The 14,712-nt window shown below is 41.9% G+C and overlaps 1 protein-coding gene across 2 annotated transcripts in view; it reads right to left on the reverse strand.

The window, feature by feature from the left end:
• Positions 1 to 4,217: 4,217 nt before the first annotated feature.
• The window catches only part of SLC38A6 (solute carrier family 38 member 6), a 37,491-nt gene continuing 26,996 nt past the window's right edge, over positions 4,218 to 14,712 (reverse strand). For both annotated transcript variants that reach the window (XM_005491656.4, XM_026796206.2), the window contains exons 10-16: positions 14,659 to 14,712; positions 13,093 to 13,172; positions 12,327 to 12,427; positions 10,288 to 10,412; positions 9,282 to 9,426; positions 9,068 to 9,162; positions 4,218 to 8,006 (exon numbers count right to left, since the gene is read on the reverse strand). In XM_005491656.4, coding sequence (XP_005491713.2) covers positions 7,926 to 8,006; positions 9,068 to 9,162; positions 9,282 to 9,426; positions 10,288 to 10,412; positions 12,327 to 12,427; positions 13,093 to 13,172; positions 14,659 to 14,712 — 681 coding nt within the window. In that variant the 3' untranslated portion in view covers positions 4,218 to 7,925. The remainder of the gene's footprint in view (positions 8,007 to 9,067; positions 9,163 to 9,281; positions 9,427 to 10,287; positions 10,413 to 12,326; positions 12,428 to 13,092; positions 13,173 to 14,658) is intronic.

Raw genomic sequence — 14,712 nt, forward strand, 5'->3', positions numbered from 1 at the left:
AAGGCTTCCTGAGCTCCAGGATGCCACCAGGAAAAGGGCCTGACCCTCACCTGCTTGTGCCCTTTATCATCACTTTAAGTCCCTGGGCTGGAACAGGACAACAAAAAGCTTTTAAATTCACCAAATTTTCAACAAAACCTCATGTGTTTTTCCAGGTAACATCCACTGGACCCTGCTTTTTTCAGCTTTTTCAGTCAAGCACATTCCCTCTGCAGCATAAAAAGGACTTCAATCCTCACTCTCCCAAAAGATCATTTAACAGCAAGCTGGAGGGAGTGGACAGATGACAAGGATTTTAATAGAAGGCAAATCAAGCTCTTCAGAAGTAATTTCCAAATTGATTTATATAGCCAAGGCTGCTCCACTGCTTTTTCACAGTGGAAAAGTCCCATAAGAAAATACCTTCAAAGGACTGATCCAACTCTCCTTGAAGCCAGGAGAGGCAAATCATGCAAGTGAAAACCAGGGCTAAAATGTGCACAAAATCCACAAAACACTTAAAAATCACCATTCAAAGATTGTTCCACAGTCTCCTGAATTCCAGCTGCTGGAGCCTAATGGATAATGCTGAGCTATCAAAACATGAATGTACATGGAGTCTCTTTAGTCTCAGCATTATGACTTCATTTCTCAGCATTAACGTTCATTTCAAAGCAAGGAGTTTTGCTTGGCCTCCCCTGGGACCCCTAAAACCCTGGTGTTTGTATTCCACCCCTGCAGCAGGAGCACAGGGTGGCAGGGAAGTGCTAAAGCCAAATGTTTCCCCCTTTGCAGCGTGCTGGAGAATGTGCAGCAACACCTCAGCTCAAAGGGAAGGCCTTGTTTAGATAAGCCATGGCAAACACGAGGCACAGGCCCTGCAGGAGCAGCCTCAGGGGCTGGGAGAAGGTGGAATATCAACTTTCAGTATTTGTGGGTGGAAAAAAAAAGATCTGTCCATGGTTTCCATGCAGTTTCAGCCTGAGGCTTTGCATCCCCCAGGGAAATGTCATTCCTTGGCTTGTGACTCACCAAACTGAGCTGTCAGATTAGGAATGGCAAGACAGACATCTTTGGCTCCCCAGGCCAAGACAATGTCTCTCCACCATCATCAGAGTAATCTCCCCTTGGAAAAGCACCAGATGAACGTTCCTGTTACTCAGATGATTCCAGAATGTGACTTGTAAACAGCAATGGAAACTGTGCCAGCAAACCAAAAGGAAAACTGCACCTTTCGAACAATTGTTGAGCTGGGCCCAGCAGTGACACTCTGAGCACCTTGGTGTGGATGGTGTCCCTCCAACATGGGCCTTTCTGGTCATCACTTGTGCACAAGGCCTGCTTGCCCTGGATGGTGTCACTGGCTGTACACCAGCTGAGGCTGCTCTTGCTCATCCCCCCTCAGTCCTTGGGCAGAGCTGTGGTGACAGCTGGCACCCCAAAGTGCCCTGGCAATGGCTCCTCCTGCCCTTCACTGCTCTCTGTGCCCCCCAAATCCACAGCAGGCCAATCTCATGTGACAGGGGTAATGAATAAATATGAAATCATGCAAGGAAAGGGCTCTCAGCTCTCCATTTCCATTCCACCAGTGCCTGGCAAGAGGTCTGCAAGCAGGACCTCACTGTGCTGCACTGCTCCCCAGAAGAGCACACATCAGGAAGGGGAAAAGAACCAACACTCTGAAGATGCAGCAATTTGGGGGCATAAATTCCACACATTACTGTGACCATGGCAGTGAAGGCCATAAACCCCTGCTGAAGGCACTGTGGGAGTGCCGAGTCTCAAATCCTTTCTATAACCTCAAAGCAAAGTCCCTCCCAGACAGATCTTCCATCTGCACCCTCACCCACCCCATGGGACCTCAACACAGCTCCCTGCACGCCTGGAGGTGCTGAAGAACCTGGTCAGCACCTGCTCAGTGAGCAACAGTGGGAATCCCCCTGCACCCCTACCCAAAGCTCAGGGTGAGGAGCCTCCTGTGACCACACAACAAGCAGCAACTGAAATGCACCAAGAGGAGGTGTTATCCTGGGGAATACTCCTGAAACTGAAATGCACCAAGAGGAGGTGTTATCCTGGGGAATACTCCTGAAACTGAAATGCACCAAGAGGAGGTGTTATCCTGGTGAATACTCCTGAAGTTGGAATGCACCAAGAGGAGGCGTTATCCTGGGGAATACTCCTGAAATTGGAATGCACCAAGAGGAGGTGTTATTCTGATGAATATTCCAGAAGTTTGCCCCAGTGCCATGCACACATGGGCTGGCAAGGATCCCCTTGGCACAGTTTCTGCCCAAGCTGTCTCTGCACCCATCCATGTGCAGCTGATTCTGCTCACTGCTTTGGCCCAAAGGATCAAACATTGATTATTATATCTGGAGAAAGAGAAGTGGACTACAGAAGTGTGGGCTGAATAAACCCCATGCATTCACTCATCTTTCCCTTTAACATGGATGGAAGTTGCTCATCAAAACCAGGAGTAAAACATCAAAAGTGAGTGCCAGAGCATCCCAGTGCCAGCTCTGTAGGAAGCTGTAAAACAGAGGCTCTTTAACCCTTTTCCTACAGGAGATTCCCAGCCAGGAGCTGCACACACCCAGAAATGCTGCACTAAACCCCACTTTCAGCCCAAAGAACACCCCAAAGCTAAGAGTGACAGACGGTGAGAATAAGGCCTGAGATTTTCAAGGTCCTCAACTCCAGCCCAACACGTTCTGTGTTGTCACAACCACATCCCAGATCTTTTCTCCATCCTTGTGTAAACCCCAGTATCAAGTGGAGCTACCTGGGAGGACAGAGAGAAGTCCCAGGAACCCAGTCTCATTTCAGTCCATGGAGCAGTGAGATGGGCTCCTGACAGGCACAGACTGGAACAGCCCCGAGCCTCCAGGGCTCATTAACTCTCCTTGGCCACATCAGTGATTTGCTCCATGATGTGTGGAGCAGGAATTTCCAGCCTGTCTCCAGAAAAGTCATCCTGCACCCTGGGCTGCCCAGCCACCACACCAACCTCCCCATTCATCACCTGGTTACTCCAACTAAACCATGCCTGAAATGTGGAATGGGAATCAGCAGGGCAAGGCATTAATGGCAGCCATGTAAAGGCTCAGTGCAAACCTTCCCAAGATGAACCATCCTGCCCTTGGCTGGGCTGACAATGAAAGTGTGACCTTGTGTGCAAACGAGCTCAGAATTCAAACCAGGTTCTGGGGCAGGAGCAAGGCTGAGCACAGCCAGGACACAGCACCAAAACAGCCAGGGCAGCACAGGGCTCCATCCTGCACTGATGGAAAATGCTGGGCTTTGTGCTCTTGGGTGCCAGCTCCACTTAGAGCAAACACCATCAAGTGAACAGTTGCTGGCACTCATTTCCACATGTGTGAACTTTCCTGCAGCTCTGGAATCAAGGCAGCAGCACAATGATGAGGGGGTTTCCATGTTTGCTTATAGCCAGGACTCCCCTGGACCTTGCAAAGTGCTGGGAGCTGCACTCAGAGCACACAGCTGCTGCAGAGCACTGAGACAGCCAGGAAGGGCATCCATGCTGCAGTACGGAAATGGCCTGCTCCCCATCACTGACCCTCACCTTGCTCAGCAAGAAGGTTCCTCCCAAAGTGTCTCCATGAGCAGTTTTCCACCCCAGGCCAGCTGCTCACCCTTTCCCCACATCCCAGAGGCAGTGCTGGCACAGAGCTGTGAAATACATTTTGAAAAATACTGAATTCAGCCTTCTAAGAGAAAGTATTTTGATAGACCTACAACCTTCCACTCTGTTTTTTTTGAACTTCCTGAAGACAACTGACATTTTCAAAAGCTCTAAAAATCATGCTCACATGTGGGTCAGTTCTGTTCATGGTAAGCTCCTACCTGGTAAGTGGTTGTAGCTAAACCACCAGTAAGTTTGGGTTAGATGCATTCACTTCCAGCTGAGACACTGAGATTTGTTACATTTGTTAACTTCCAACCTCCTGACTCTTGAAGAACACCAGCCTCTGAAATAAATTCTGCTGGCTCCTGTTCACAGCACAGAAGAGGCAGCTTTGCTGTCCATGAACCAATACCTGGGAGGGCAATAACTGCATTGCTCATTTTTGCATCCTGGTGTGCTGGAGAGCAGTCCAGAGTAAAATCCATCCCTGGGAGCAGGTTGGCCTGGGAGGGGCAGCTGGGAACATTTCAGGATGTGCTGCAGAACATCACCTGCACAACAGAGTGGGGATCACACACACAGCTGTGTATAGAGTGTAAACTGTTCTTTATTTTTTGCATTTTTTGGAACACTGGCTGTTCCACAGTGACTCTGAGGCAAAGAGAACTCAGAACAGAAAATCTGTTGTACAACACACAGGTTTGACATGAGCTGGACAATTTTTACATCCAGATGATTGTTAATTTATTTTGGGAATTCCATTTCCACATGAAGCATGGCTGGATGAACACTACTGAAGCACACAAATATCAAGACCACCACCACAAACTGCAGTTTATAATACTGAAAATTCTCTCCCACTGGCAGCAAGAGTAAACATGTGCAAAGGTTTCTTTGTATGGAGAGCAGCTGCACTGAATGGTTTCAACATCAAAATCAACTGGAAAACAACAATTTCAGGTAAAGTGTTAAATGAAATCTAACCAAGAAAGGAATTCCACATAATCCTAGTTTTGAGCTCTGTTGTTTAGCAGCCTCCTTCCTGCCATGCTGGTTACAAAAACCATTCTTCACACCCAGGTTACCACAGTCCAGCTGAAACTTGAGCAGCCTCCAAATGGACAAGGAATGGAAAAAGGAGAAAAAGAGAAAATAAATCAAAGGCAACCAATTAATTTTCATCTCTCACATTGTTCTTCCTGCTCAACTAGGGAAAAGGAACCTTTCCAAGTGAGTTCAGAAATGCTGTGGGTCCCTTCATTCATTTCTGTCAAGTCTTCAGTGAAGAAAGTTGGATAATGCTGATGACAGGCAATAAAGCAGAATCACTGAAATTCATAAATCTGGAAATTTGGAATAAAAAAATATCTGTATGCAAGAATAATGAAGCAAATATTTGTCAGCATTTAAATGAACTGAGAGTTCCACACTGGAGGCCTCTTCTGCTCAAAACCTTCATGGAAGTGCACAATTGTAGAAAAACCCTTGAGACACAAAGCACAGCACAGCTGTGGGAGGTGAGAAAGATAAATTACTCTGGTTTTTCACTGTGGACAACACTCATATCTTCTAAATTTGGGAACAGAAATTATTTTTCTGCCCCTCCATATTTTAAGTTATGAACTACAGAAACTCAGAAGTAGCAGCATTTCTAGGGTTTTTTTCAGATGAAAGGTAACAGGCATTCTGTAAACCCCTGCGCTCTCCTTCCTGCAGCCAAAATGTAATAACAGAGCTCAGCAGAGCTGTGAATTGCTTCCATTCATCCTCATCAACTGGAATTCATCATTCCAAAGTTACCTTTCAGGACAGTCAGTCAGCAGCCAGGCTGGCTGGGATAATACCCAAGGATTAAAAACAATACTGTAGTGATTTCTGCAGCACTAAGGAATCCCCTGTAAAATTAACACTGTATTTCAGGCATTTTCTCAGTCAAGATGATGCACACAAACCAAACAGCCCCAGGGCAACAGAGCAGTACAGTGCATGGTGAGACTCAGCTTTTTCAGGGAGAGGAGGGAAGAGCAAAAGCTCAGCAAAGCTTTGCCAACTTTGTCCCCTCACAGATAATCTAAATATTCAGACTTAAGCATTACTGGTTAGAGTTTAAAATAAAAATGACTGCAGTAATGACCTACCAGTACTACTCAACAGTATGCTACAAGAGCAGATAATAAATGAGAAACAATTTCCATAAAATTTCTAATAAATACACTCCCTAAATTCTAGTGTCTGACAAAAATCCCTGAGTTCATTCTCACCAATGTAAGGCCTCCTCTTTTCCAAAGAAGTTTTGATTCAGTCAGACAGAATATCACTTCCTGATGTACAGCTGTCAGTGCTGACTCAAGGTACACTTTTACAAGGTATATATTTAGTTTTCTACAACAGGGCCAGAGATTCCATGAGCATCTGAATCCCTGCAGTGTAACAAAGCCCATGAGACTCAGCCACCAAAGGGCAGCCACAGGCAGGAAGGCAGCTGCACCTGGTTAGCAGCAGTTTGAATTGAAAAAATAAAGGCAAGTTCACTTTTTAGGCAGATAATGTCACATCTTGTGGTCACCTTGGCTTTCTGCTGGGTAAACATGTGACAGGAGCCACTGCCAGTGCCACAGGAGGAGCTGGGAACTCCTGGCCAAGTGTGGATCTGCTGCTTCTGGCACTGCCAAACTATTGCAGGGCTCACCTGGACTCAAGAAACCAAAGAAACCTCTAATAGAAACTTTGTTAGAAAAAGAACTGCAGTCTTTTCCAGGGATCTTTTTCTTTGGGATCCTACCAAAATTTCTGAGTTAGCTCCCCAGGCTCACCACATGTATTTATTTTTATATTAAACTCCTAGGGAGAAGGACACTTCCAAGCCAAAAGGATTTCTGAAGCAGAATTAACCTGCACCACCTGGGTGCCTTCAGGCCATCCATCAAAAATGAAAAGTAACTCCTGGACCCTGAGAGAGCCCAGTGATCTGTTGTGATCAGCTGGCAGGAAAAATCAGGAATGGAGAAGGTGATTCCAACTCTGCTGTTTGCTGCTCCTCCCCTTTAGACAGGACAGGATCCATCAGCTTTTGATTCCTTAGGGTATGAAAGCTCTGAGGAGATAAGGCCACTTTAGTGCCATCAGATCCCACCTGAGAGAAGGAAATGCTAAAAACCTTCCATGGTCTCAGCCACTGCTTTCCATCTACTAAAATGAGGAACTTTTCTTGTGGGTACCCAAGAAAACTTTTCTTGTGGGTACATCATTTTCAAAGCCCAGCTGGTGTTGAAAACTGCATTCACATTCAGGGGCCTAAAAAATAAGGAATTATAAAAGACTACATGGAAGTTCGAAGATATCTGAGGTAAAATTAGAGTTCCATAAAAGTAAAATTTCCCTTTGTTTTCAACAGAGGCAGATTGTCATCTTTTAAGCCCAAATCTTCTCTGAAACACAAAAGAACACAAACTATAGAAACACTTTAGTTCAGACCTGAAAGATTTGTAAAAATGGGAGTAAGAAAGAAAAAGAGAAGTTTTTCACTTGGAGGAATACTGAGGTACTTTCAGTACTACTCAAAAGTAGATATTAATTGAAAAATGTCTATTATTAACTGCAAAATGAAAACACCAAAATGAAATGCTACTAAAAGCTATTATGCTTGATGGGCAAAATCTGCTAATTTAAAAATTAATCAGGATGATTCAAGTGTGCTGACACAGAAAAATGTATTTTAAAAAACAATTAACAAATATCATGACATGCCCATTAAACTGAGCTAAGGCAACTGGTCTCTGGATCCATCTTAGGATAAATTAGGGTAAACACTTGGAGTCAACAAGTTCTTAATAGGAACCGGCTGAAAATTTGGAAATTAGTCAAGCAACAGGAATCTTTCAAGGATTAGGACAATGTGCACTATCCTATGTGCACAAATCACATTATGCACAGAAACATGATGTAATGTCTGTTCACCTTGTTGTTTTGAAAGGACAAGTTACTTCAAGTGTCTCCTCTGTTCACCATGTGCCCTAAACCATTTCTGCATTGCAGAAATTTTCAAGACCTTTTTACCTGTCCTTATTACATCACCAAAACCTCATATTTTAGCATGGCAAAGGTGAATTGCCCAGTAACTGAAGATGACTGAAATGCAAAGAAGGACCATGAGTAAAGGAGGAGAAAGGTGCATTGCTTCTTCCTGGGCAGCTTTGGTCAGTGCTCCTTGGGGATGTGCAGCACTCACTGCAGCACTGCTGGCACCTCTCTGCTCCCTGCTGTCCCCCTGGAGCTCAGGTCACAGTGTCAACAGCTCTTACTGACCAACCCAATTGTAAATGATCAGAACCAAACTGAGAAGGCCAACACAAATGCCAAAAATAACCAAGGCACATGCCTGTGAAGAAAGAAAAGCAAAAATTAATGCCATGAAAGTCCACAAGAACAGGTACAAATAGTGACTTTTTTTTCAAACACAAAGAATCTGCTTAGTGGGAAACTAAACCAAGCCTGGCATAGTTCCCTGGGAACTCCTGGAGCAGTCACACTACCCAGCTGCACAAAAAATAATTTGCCCTTTATAACTCTAAAGAAATAGAGAAACTGATTCATATTTTACTCAAAATACAATTAAAATTACAATGGATTTTTAACATTTTTGACCAGCCAGATGATGATAAAATCACAGTTCAAGAGACTGCACTTGCTGATTTATTACAAGTTCCCAAATCTGCTGGAACTAGCCATGACTTTAGATGGTCAAGGGCATTATTATTATATTTTCTTTCAGATTCCCTGTTTTGTCAATACAAGAGCAGCTCCATGAATCACAGGAATGGCAGAAAAACTATGTATAAACATTTTGTCAGCATTTTGGCCACTCTGCTGAGCAGTGGTTAAATGAAGACAGACAGTTACAGTGCAAAAAGCAGGCTCCTGCACAAATTCCAGCCCAGAACTCAACCTACTACAACAAAAGAGAAACCACAAAGAGGAGGAAAAAACCAAACAAAAAGGAAGAGAACAAAAAAAAAAAAAAAAAAGAGATGTTTTTGCAAAGTCTTTTATAGAAAACAAGCACAAAAACTGTTCCACTTAAATACAGTTCAGCTTTGTCCCAACTGCCCAGACAAGAGAGCAAGAGGTAAAAATTGAGCAGAAGCTGGATTAAAAGCCAACATCTGAAAGCTATAGGGAAAAAACTATAGGGAAAAGCAAATATCAGACCAATTGCCCAGTACATGCACACACTGCTTGCCAAAAATCTCTGCTGAAGAAGGAGTTTCAGACAGACCAGAGCTACCAGGAAGGATGAAAGAAAAAGCTCAGAGATTTTGTGAGCTGCAATGAAAACAAGAGCTTTGCCCCTCGGATTGTGTGCTCCACTGTGTATTAAAATGCATTTTAAATGAGCCTGTTTAAATGTTATTAGTGCAGATGAGAAAACAGAAAACATACCCCAAGTTTCTGTGGTGATATAAAGTCCTCTCTGTTAAGTTTAAGATAAAATAGTCCAGGATATACAAAAAGCAAACATGTTGATGTGGTTGAACCTTTAATAAACAGAAAGTAAGATTTTGTTTAGAGAAGACTGAAGCACATTGCAGAATCATATACTGAATTTCTTGAATTAAAATAAAACCCAAAAAAACCAGCCACCACAAGAACTTACCAACTACTCCAAATACATTTTTGATGTCTGGCACATACATTGCAAACAGAACAACAACTGCATTCAGTGTTAAGGTGACAAGGATATGGCAAATCCATGACCCAGGAAGATGAGAGAAAAATACCATCAGCACAGCTTTCCTTGCCTGCACAATAAAAGACAAACATTGTGTGGGTAAATACATTAATACACACACATCATATTTGATCTTACCTCAATTTCAGAACTTTAAGAATTACATCATTCCAGATGTGAAAGAACATTTTAAAAATCAAAATGCCAGAAGATCAGTAATAGTTTAATGCTTTGTCTCTCTGTAGTGTAGAATGTGATTTATTACTGTATTAAAGCAAGATTTATCACATGGTCATTAGTCTGAAGGAATGACTGGTTCCTCCCTTTTTTAGAGGGACAAAAGAAGGCCTGGGGGAGTCTTTGTCTCTGAAAATGCCTGGTAGCAAATGTCAGCATGTTGTCAACTGATGCACAACCTATACAGTGCTTCCATACACACAGTTTTCCCAGTTCCTAAAAGAATGGATTTTCAATTCTACCACAGTATTGATAATCTAAACTAGGGTTTGGTTTTTTTGTGAAATAGGTCTAGATGTGTTTTTAATTTACAATCAAATTGAGTTTCAAGTACAAGTGTGTTTGTGTGTGGGTGCGTGCATGTAGAAAGGAAAAACCAAGTCAGCAAAACTCAATTTAAGAGGGAAAAAAAAAAAATCAAACTAAATAAACTTTAGAAGTTCTGAATTCTCTAAATTAGAAACAATGCTGTGGGCTAGTTTTAGTCTGAAATCTGTCTCAAGAGCACAAATTAGCTTAGTGGTTAGTTGTTATTTTGGAGCTTTCATGGAACATATGCAAATATGTGGTCTTTGATCAATCACTTGACAAGTGAATAAGATACACAAGACTAGATGTGACTCAGGGATTGCAGCCTGCAAAGCATTAGTGCCCAGTGCTCAGTGCCAGCTGCAGAGCCCTCAGGAATACTCACAGGGAAATGGATCAGAGGCACTGTCAGGAGCACAGCAAACAGAATGGCTGCTCTCACTGTCATGATGATGCTATCGTGGGCCAGGTACCTGGAGTAACCCTGCAGCAGCTCAGAGTCCACTTTGTCTGAAAACAAAACAAATGAATTGCTTTGGTAATCACTGGACATTCCAATGGAACCATCTGCTTGAGGGATGCAGATACACCCTGGCATTACTGATATGCTAGGAAGGAAAATCTTCAGGGAAATTAAAAATTTCAGGAGGCAATGCCAGGCAGAGCCTCTGCTGAAGCCAAAGATGCCTAAAGAGAAGACACACATGTGAAGGAGACAGCTTAAAAAAAAAGGAGGAAATTTAAACAGCAAAAGTCAGAGCACTGAGAGTAGTCTGCTATCCTGATTTATTTTTTTTAAGTCTTAACTCTGTTTTTTTGGACTTCAGAATAAACTGAAATTTTCAAAGTCCTATGAAGTTTCAAATTCACAGAAAACAGAAGAAACCATCTGAACCACAGAGAGATGAAACATGGCTCATTTCAAAGAGGGAACTGTTCTTTTGTTTCCAATTTAATATAAAATGTTTTACATTTTCTCAGACTGGTGTTTTAGGAACAGGGAACAGACTTTCTCTGTTTAAAGAAGTAAGTTAATTAAACAAGACAACCAAAAAGTGAAAAGAAGAAGAAGCTTGCAAGGGGAAAAATCCAAACAAACAACACAAGTCTCTTACAGACATCCACTCTTGATTCCAGCATTTCAGGCTCCTGAGTCTTAGAGTTCCTAAAGGAAATCAAGCCTGCAGAAAACCCAAACCATTCCTAGTGAAACAGAGAGAGGTGAAGGCAGGGTCTGGTCCCAAAGAAATCATGGCAGAAAAGGTAACAGGAACTGGGATGGCTTCCAGGACTATTTTTTTTCCTCTTTTTTTTTTTCCCCTTCTTATTAAGATTTCATCTGGATAGATGATTACCCTGCACTGACTACTGAACCTGAGTTGCACTTAAATTTACATTTATTGATATTCTCCAGCAAACCTCATGCAGCCAGCAAACAGCAGCAGTGGCCAACAGGCCATCAGGGCCTGCAAGAAATCCCCACAGAATTTTTCTAAGGTCTCTGGACATCTAGGGAATATTTTCAGACACGCTTATACTTGGAGGTATAAGGCACAAAAGTCCCTAAAAATCTGGAATTATTAGATGCTGAAAGCCAATATTCTTGGTGCTTTGTCAGACACCATCTCATCCCCACAATCAAGAATTATGAAACACTTGAAAGGAGAGGAAATCCTCATCAGAACTTTCATTTACTGCCTTACAGTCTACTGGAAGAATTTTTATTCACTCCAATCAATGAAGATTAGCATGTGAACATCTCATAATAAGAGTTTTCAGAAGACATCAGAAGGATCCTTGTGGATGACTGTGATGCATTTATGTGACAGCATTGGTATGAGACTACAACAGAATCAGCAAGTAGAGGAAATTCAATAAACCAGTTGTGTTATCACTGCTGTATGAAATGGACACTCACCTACTTCTGCCAGGACCTTTAAAAAAGGGGCCTGAAATCTTTCTGAAGTTCAAGAATGCCAGACAGAAGAAGTCATCTATGTTTAAACTCTACTGAAAATCTGCACCCAGAAGTATTTAGAAGTCCAAATGTAGAGTAATTAAACTGGTACTGCAGCACAGTGTCACCTAAACTCCACAGCAAATGAAAATTAGTGTAGAATTTGGTAGGGCAAGGGTTTGACAGCCCACCCACTCTTCTGATTGATAATAAAAAGGCACAGTTACTTCATCAAATATCAACATTTCTGGGAAATGTGCACTTCTTGGTTCAGTTCATGTATCAAAAAAACACATTTCTGGCTCAGGAACATGAAGCAGTGCTGGAAAACCCAGCTCAAAGCCTATCCTTTTGAATTTTTAAATTCTGAGGGTTCAAGTGTTCTAATGCCTGAAGCATTCCAGGCAGAAGACATTTATCTGTTATCATTAACTTTGGTTCCAAGGAATACCTGAGAGTACACTTACCATAAAATGTCAGGTACCCAAAGAGAGCAGATATGAAGTAAATTAGGAAACTCAGCCCAATTCCTGTGACAGTGACATTCTGCATTCTCCTTTTGGATGGACTAAAATGGAGAAAGAAAAGGAAATCAGTGTTGTTTTATCAGTATTGGGCATGATTGAACACAGCACAATCTATACAGTACCTTGCCTTTCATAAGGAAGTTTTGGCCTAATTTAAGGCCACTGAGGATTTGCTGAGGTCTGTGCTGTCACTGATATTTAGGGGGTTTAAAAGTATTTTTAATCTAGTTATTAGAGGGACACTTTTCAAGCAGACAATTAACACTGTCCTTATCTTGTATGGAATTTACACTTCCCAGTGTCTCTTTTAAATGAAAATTGGGATTTACCAGGATGATACCTGTTCAGAGCCACGAACAGAATCTGTGTCAAAAACCATCATTGGATCAGATATGGCCAAATGCAGATTCAGTTACAGCCATAAAAATGGCTATTAAAGTACCTTAGCAAATGATGTTTTTTTTTTCTCCTGACTGTCCAGAGCAGGATAATATCCTGACACTGATGATGGAACCACATTTGTTACTTTTCATTCCTCTAAGAGAGAAAAAGCCAGGACAGACTAAAACTGTACACTTCCCAAAACCATGAAAGCTCCTGATTCTGCAGTGTTTGATGGTACTGACCTAAAAATAAAAAATACTCAGGGGAAGTATTACAAAAAGGTTATAATTCTATTTTAATATTGCATGTGTTCATACATTACCTCTGGAGCTCACAATAGATTGGCAAGACTGAGGTATGGCACAGAAAAGAGAAGGCCATAGTTGGTATTGCATAAGCACTCTGAAAGAGAAAGAAAACATCTTGTAAGTTGTTTGCTGTTACTGCTGGTTGGAAAAATATCTGTATGAACTCAGAATTCAGTTCAAGTGCTGGAAGTCAGTGGAAATATTTCCAGAGGAATGCTTTGAGATAAATCTCCACAAGACAGAAATGGTATCTCTAATCAGTCCATAAAAATTCAATCTTTTCAGGTCATGTCAGTTCAAGGGGACACAGCTCAGTTTCTTCATCAGAATTCATGCTGCCTATAAACCAAAAACTGGAATATTTTCTTTTTTGACTATACTGAAGCCAAGTACTTATGTAGAAAGGGCAGGATGTATCCCAGAGTCAGTGTATCACTTGTGAAATTCTCTAAGAATTTTTCCAAATTCTAATATCCATGGCTGTCAAATCACTGATTCCTTCACCCTGACCTCACTATTTTATTATTCCTTCAGAAAAATTTGGATGAAATACAAAACATAACAGAAAATATTAACAGGAAATATAACATTCTTTGGCATCTGAAGTTTTAAGACAGTTATGTAATTAAAGATGCAACCACACAATTAGTGGTGTATTATTCCAAAAATTTGTAATAAAAGAGATGAATCATCTAGTACAGCCTACTGCAATTGCCAAGTGGAATAAGCTGTGCTGTAACAAACACTTTTGTGCTGAAATAATCAGGCCCATGCTGGTAAAGATTTGCCACTTTCTATTGATAAAGGCAATTTTAAAAAAGAAGGAGAGATGAGTCCCAAGAGTCTTCAAAGCACAAAAGGCCAGAATCTCACATTAGATGTTTCTGGTTAAAGCACCATTTCTTCTTTGATCTACAGACAGCATTTGTCTGATGTTTGCATTGCCCAAGGTTTTTTTTTTCCTTTCCTTTTTCTTGGGAGGGTAGGGTGGACTTTTGTTTTTTCAGAGAAGTGCAGCCACATCCCACCTAGATCTCACTACAGAGCTATCCCAGATTTACCTTCTTCCTTTCCTCTTCACCCCCCCGAGACCAGGGCTCTGCATGACACCTCCTCTCCTGCAAGCCTTGCTGGGTGTTACATGATTTACATGCCATGTTAATTAACAAATACCAGATTGCAGCAGGCCTGAAGGATCAGCTTCAGGTGAGGAAAAACTAAGGCTGGTTTCAGGAAAGCTTCTCTACCCTGCCAGGAACTAAGAGCACACAGCCAAGCAGCACCAACTTCCAGCTGAGGGCTTGATCTGATTGCATGATGAGGCTGACCACTGCTTCAGCTGTTGTATTTTCATCTTTGGCCATATTTCCAAAATATTTTCATAAATGCTAACTTGGACAATCAGCCTTCATACAAAAAAAAAGTGAGACTGGATAGCAGTTGGCAGCAGGTACAGAAAATATTTCAGCAGCCCATAACGAGTTTTACACAAGGACAGCTTACCCTGGGTAAGGTTTAAACCCCAATTTTTTAAATACCACCACCCCCCTCTAAGTTTGTGTATTGTTAATAGAGATTACCTCTTTTGAAAGATGAAAGAGCTTTGCTTTACAATCCCCAGTAGAATTTGAAAC

Source organism: Zonotrichia albicollis, chromosome 6 (genome assembly GCF_047830755.1).
Source record: "Zonotrichia albicollis isolate bZonAlb1 chromosome 6, bZonAlb1.hap1, whole genome shotgun sequence".
In the NCBI taxonomy this organism is placed as follows: Eukaryota; Metazoa; Chordata; class Aves; order Passeriformes; family Passerellidae; genus Zonotrichia; species Zonotrichia albicollis.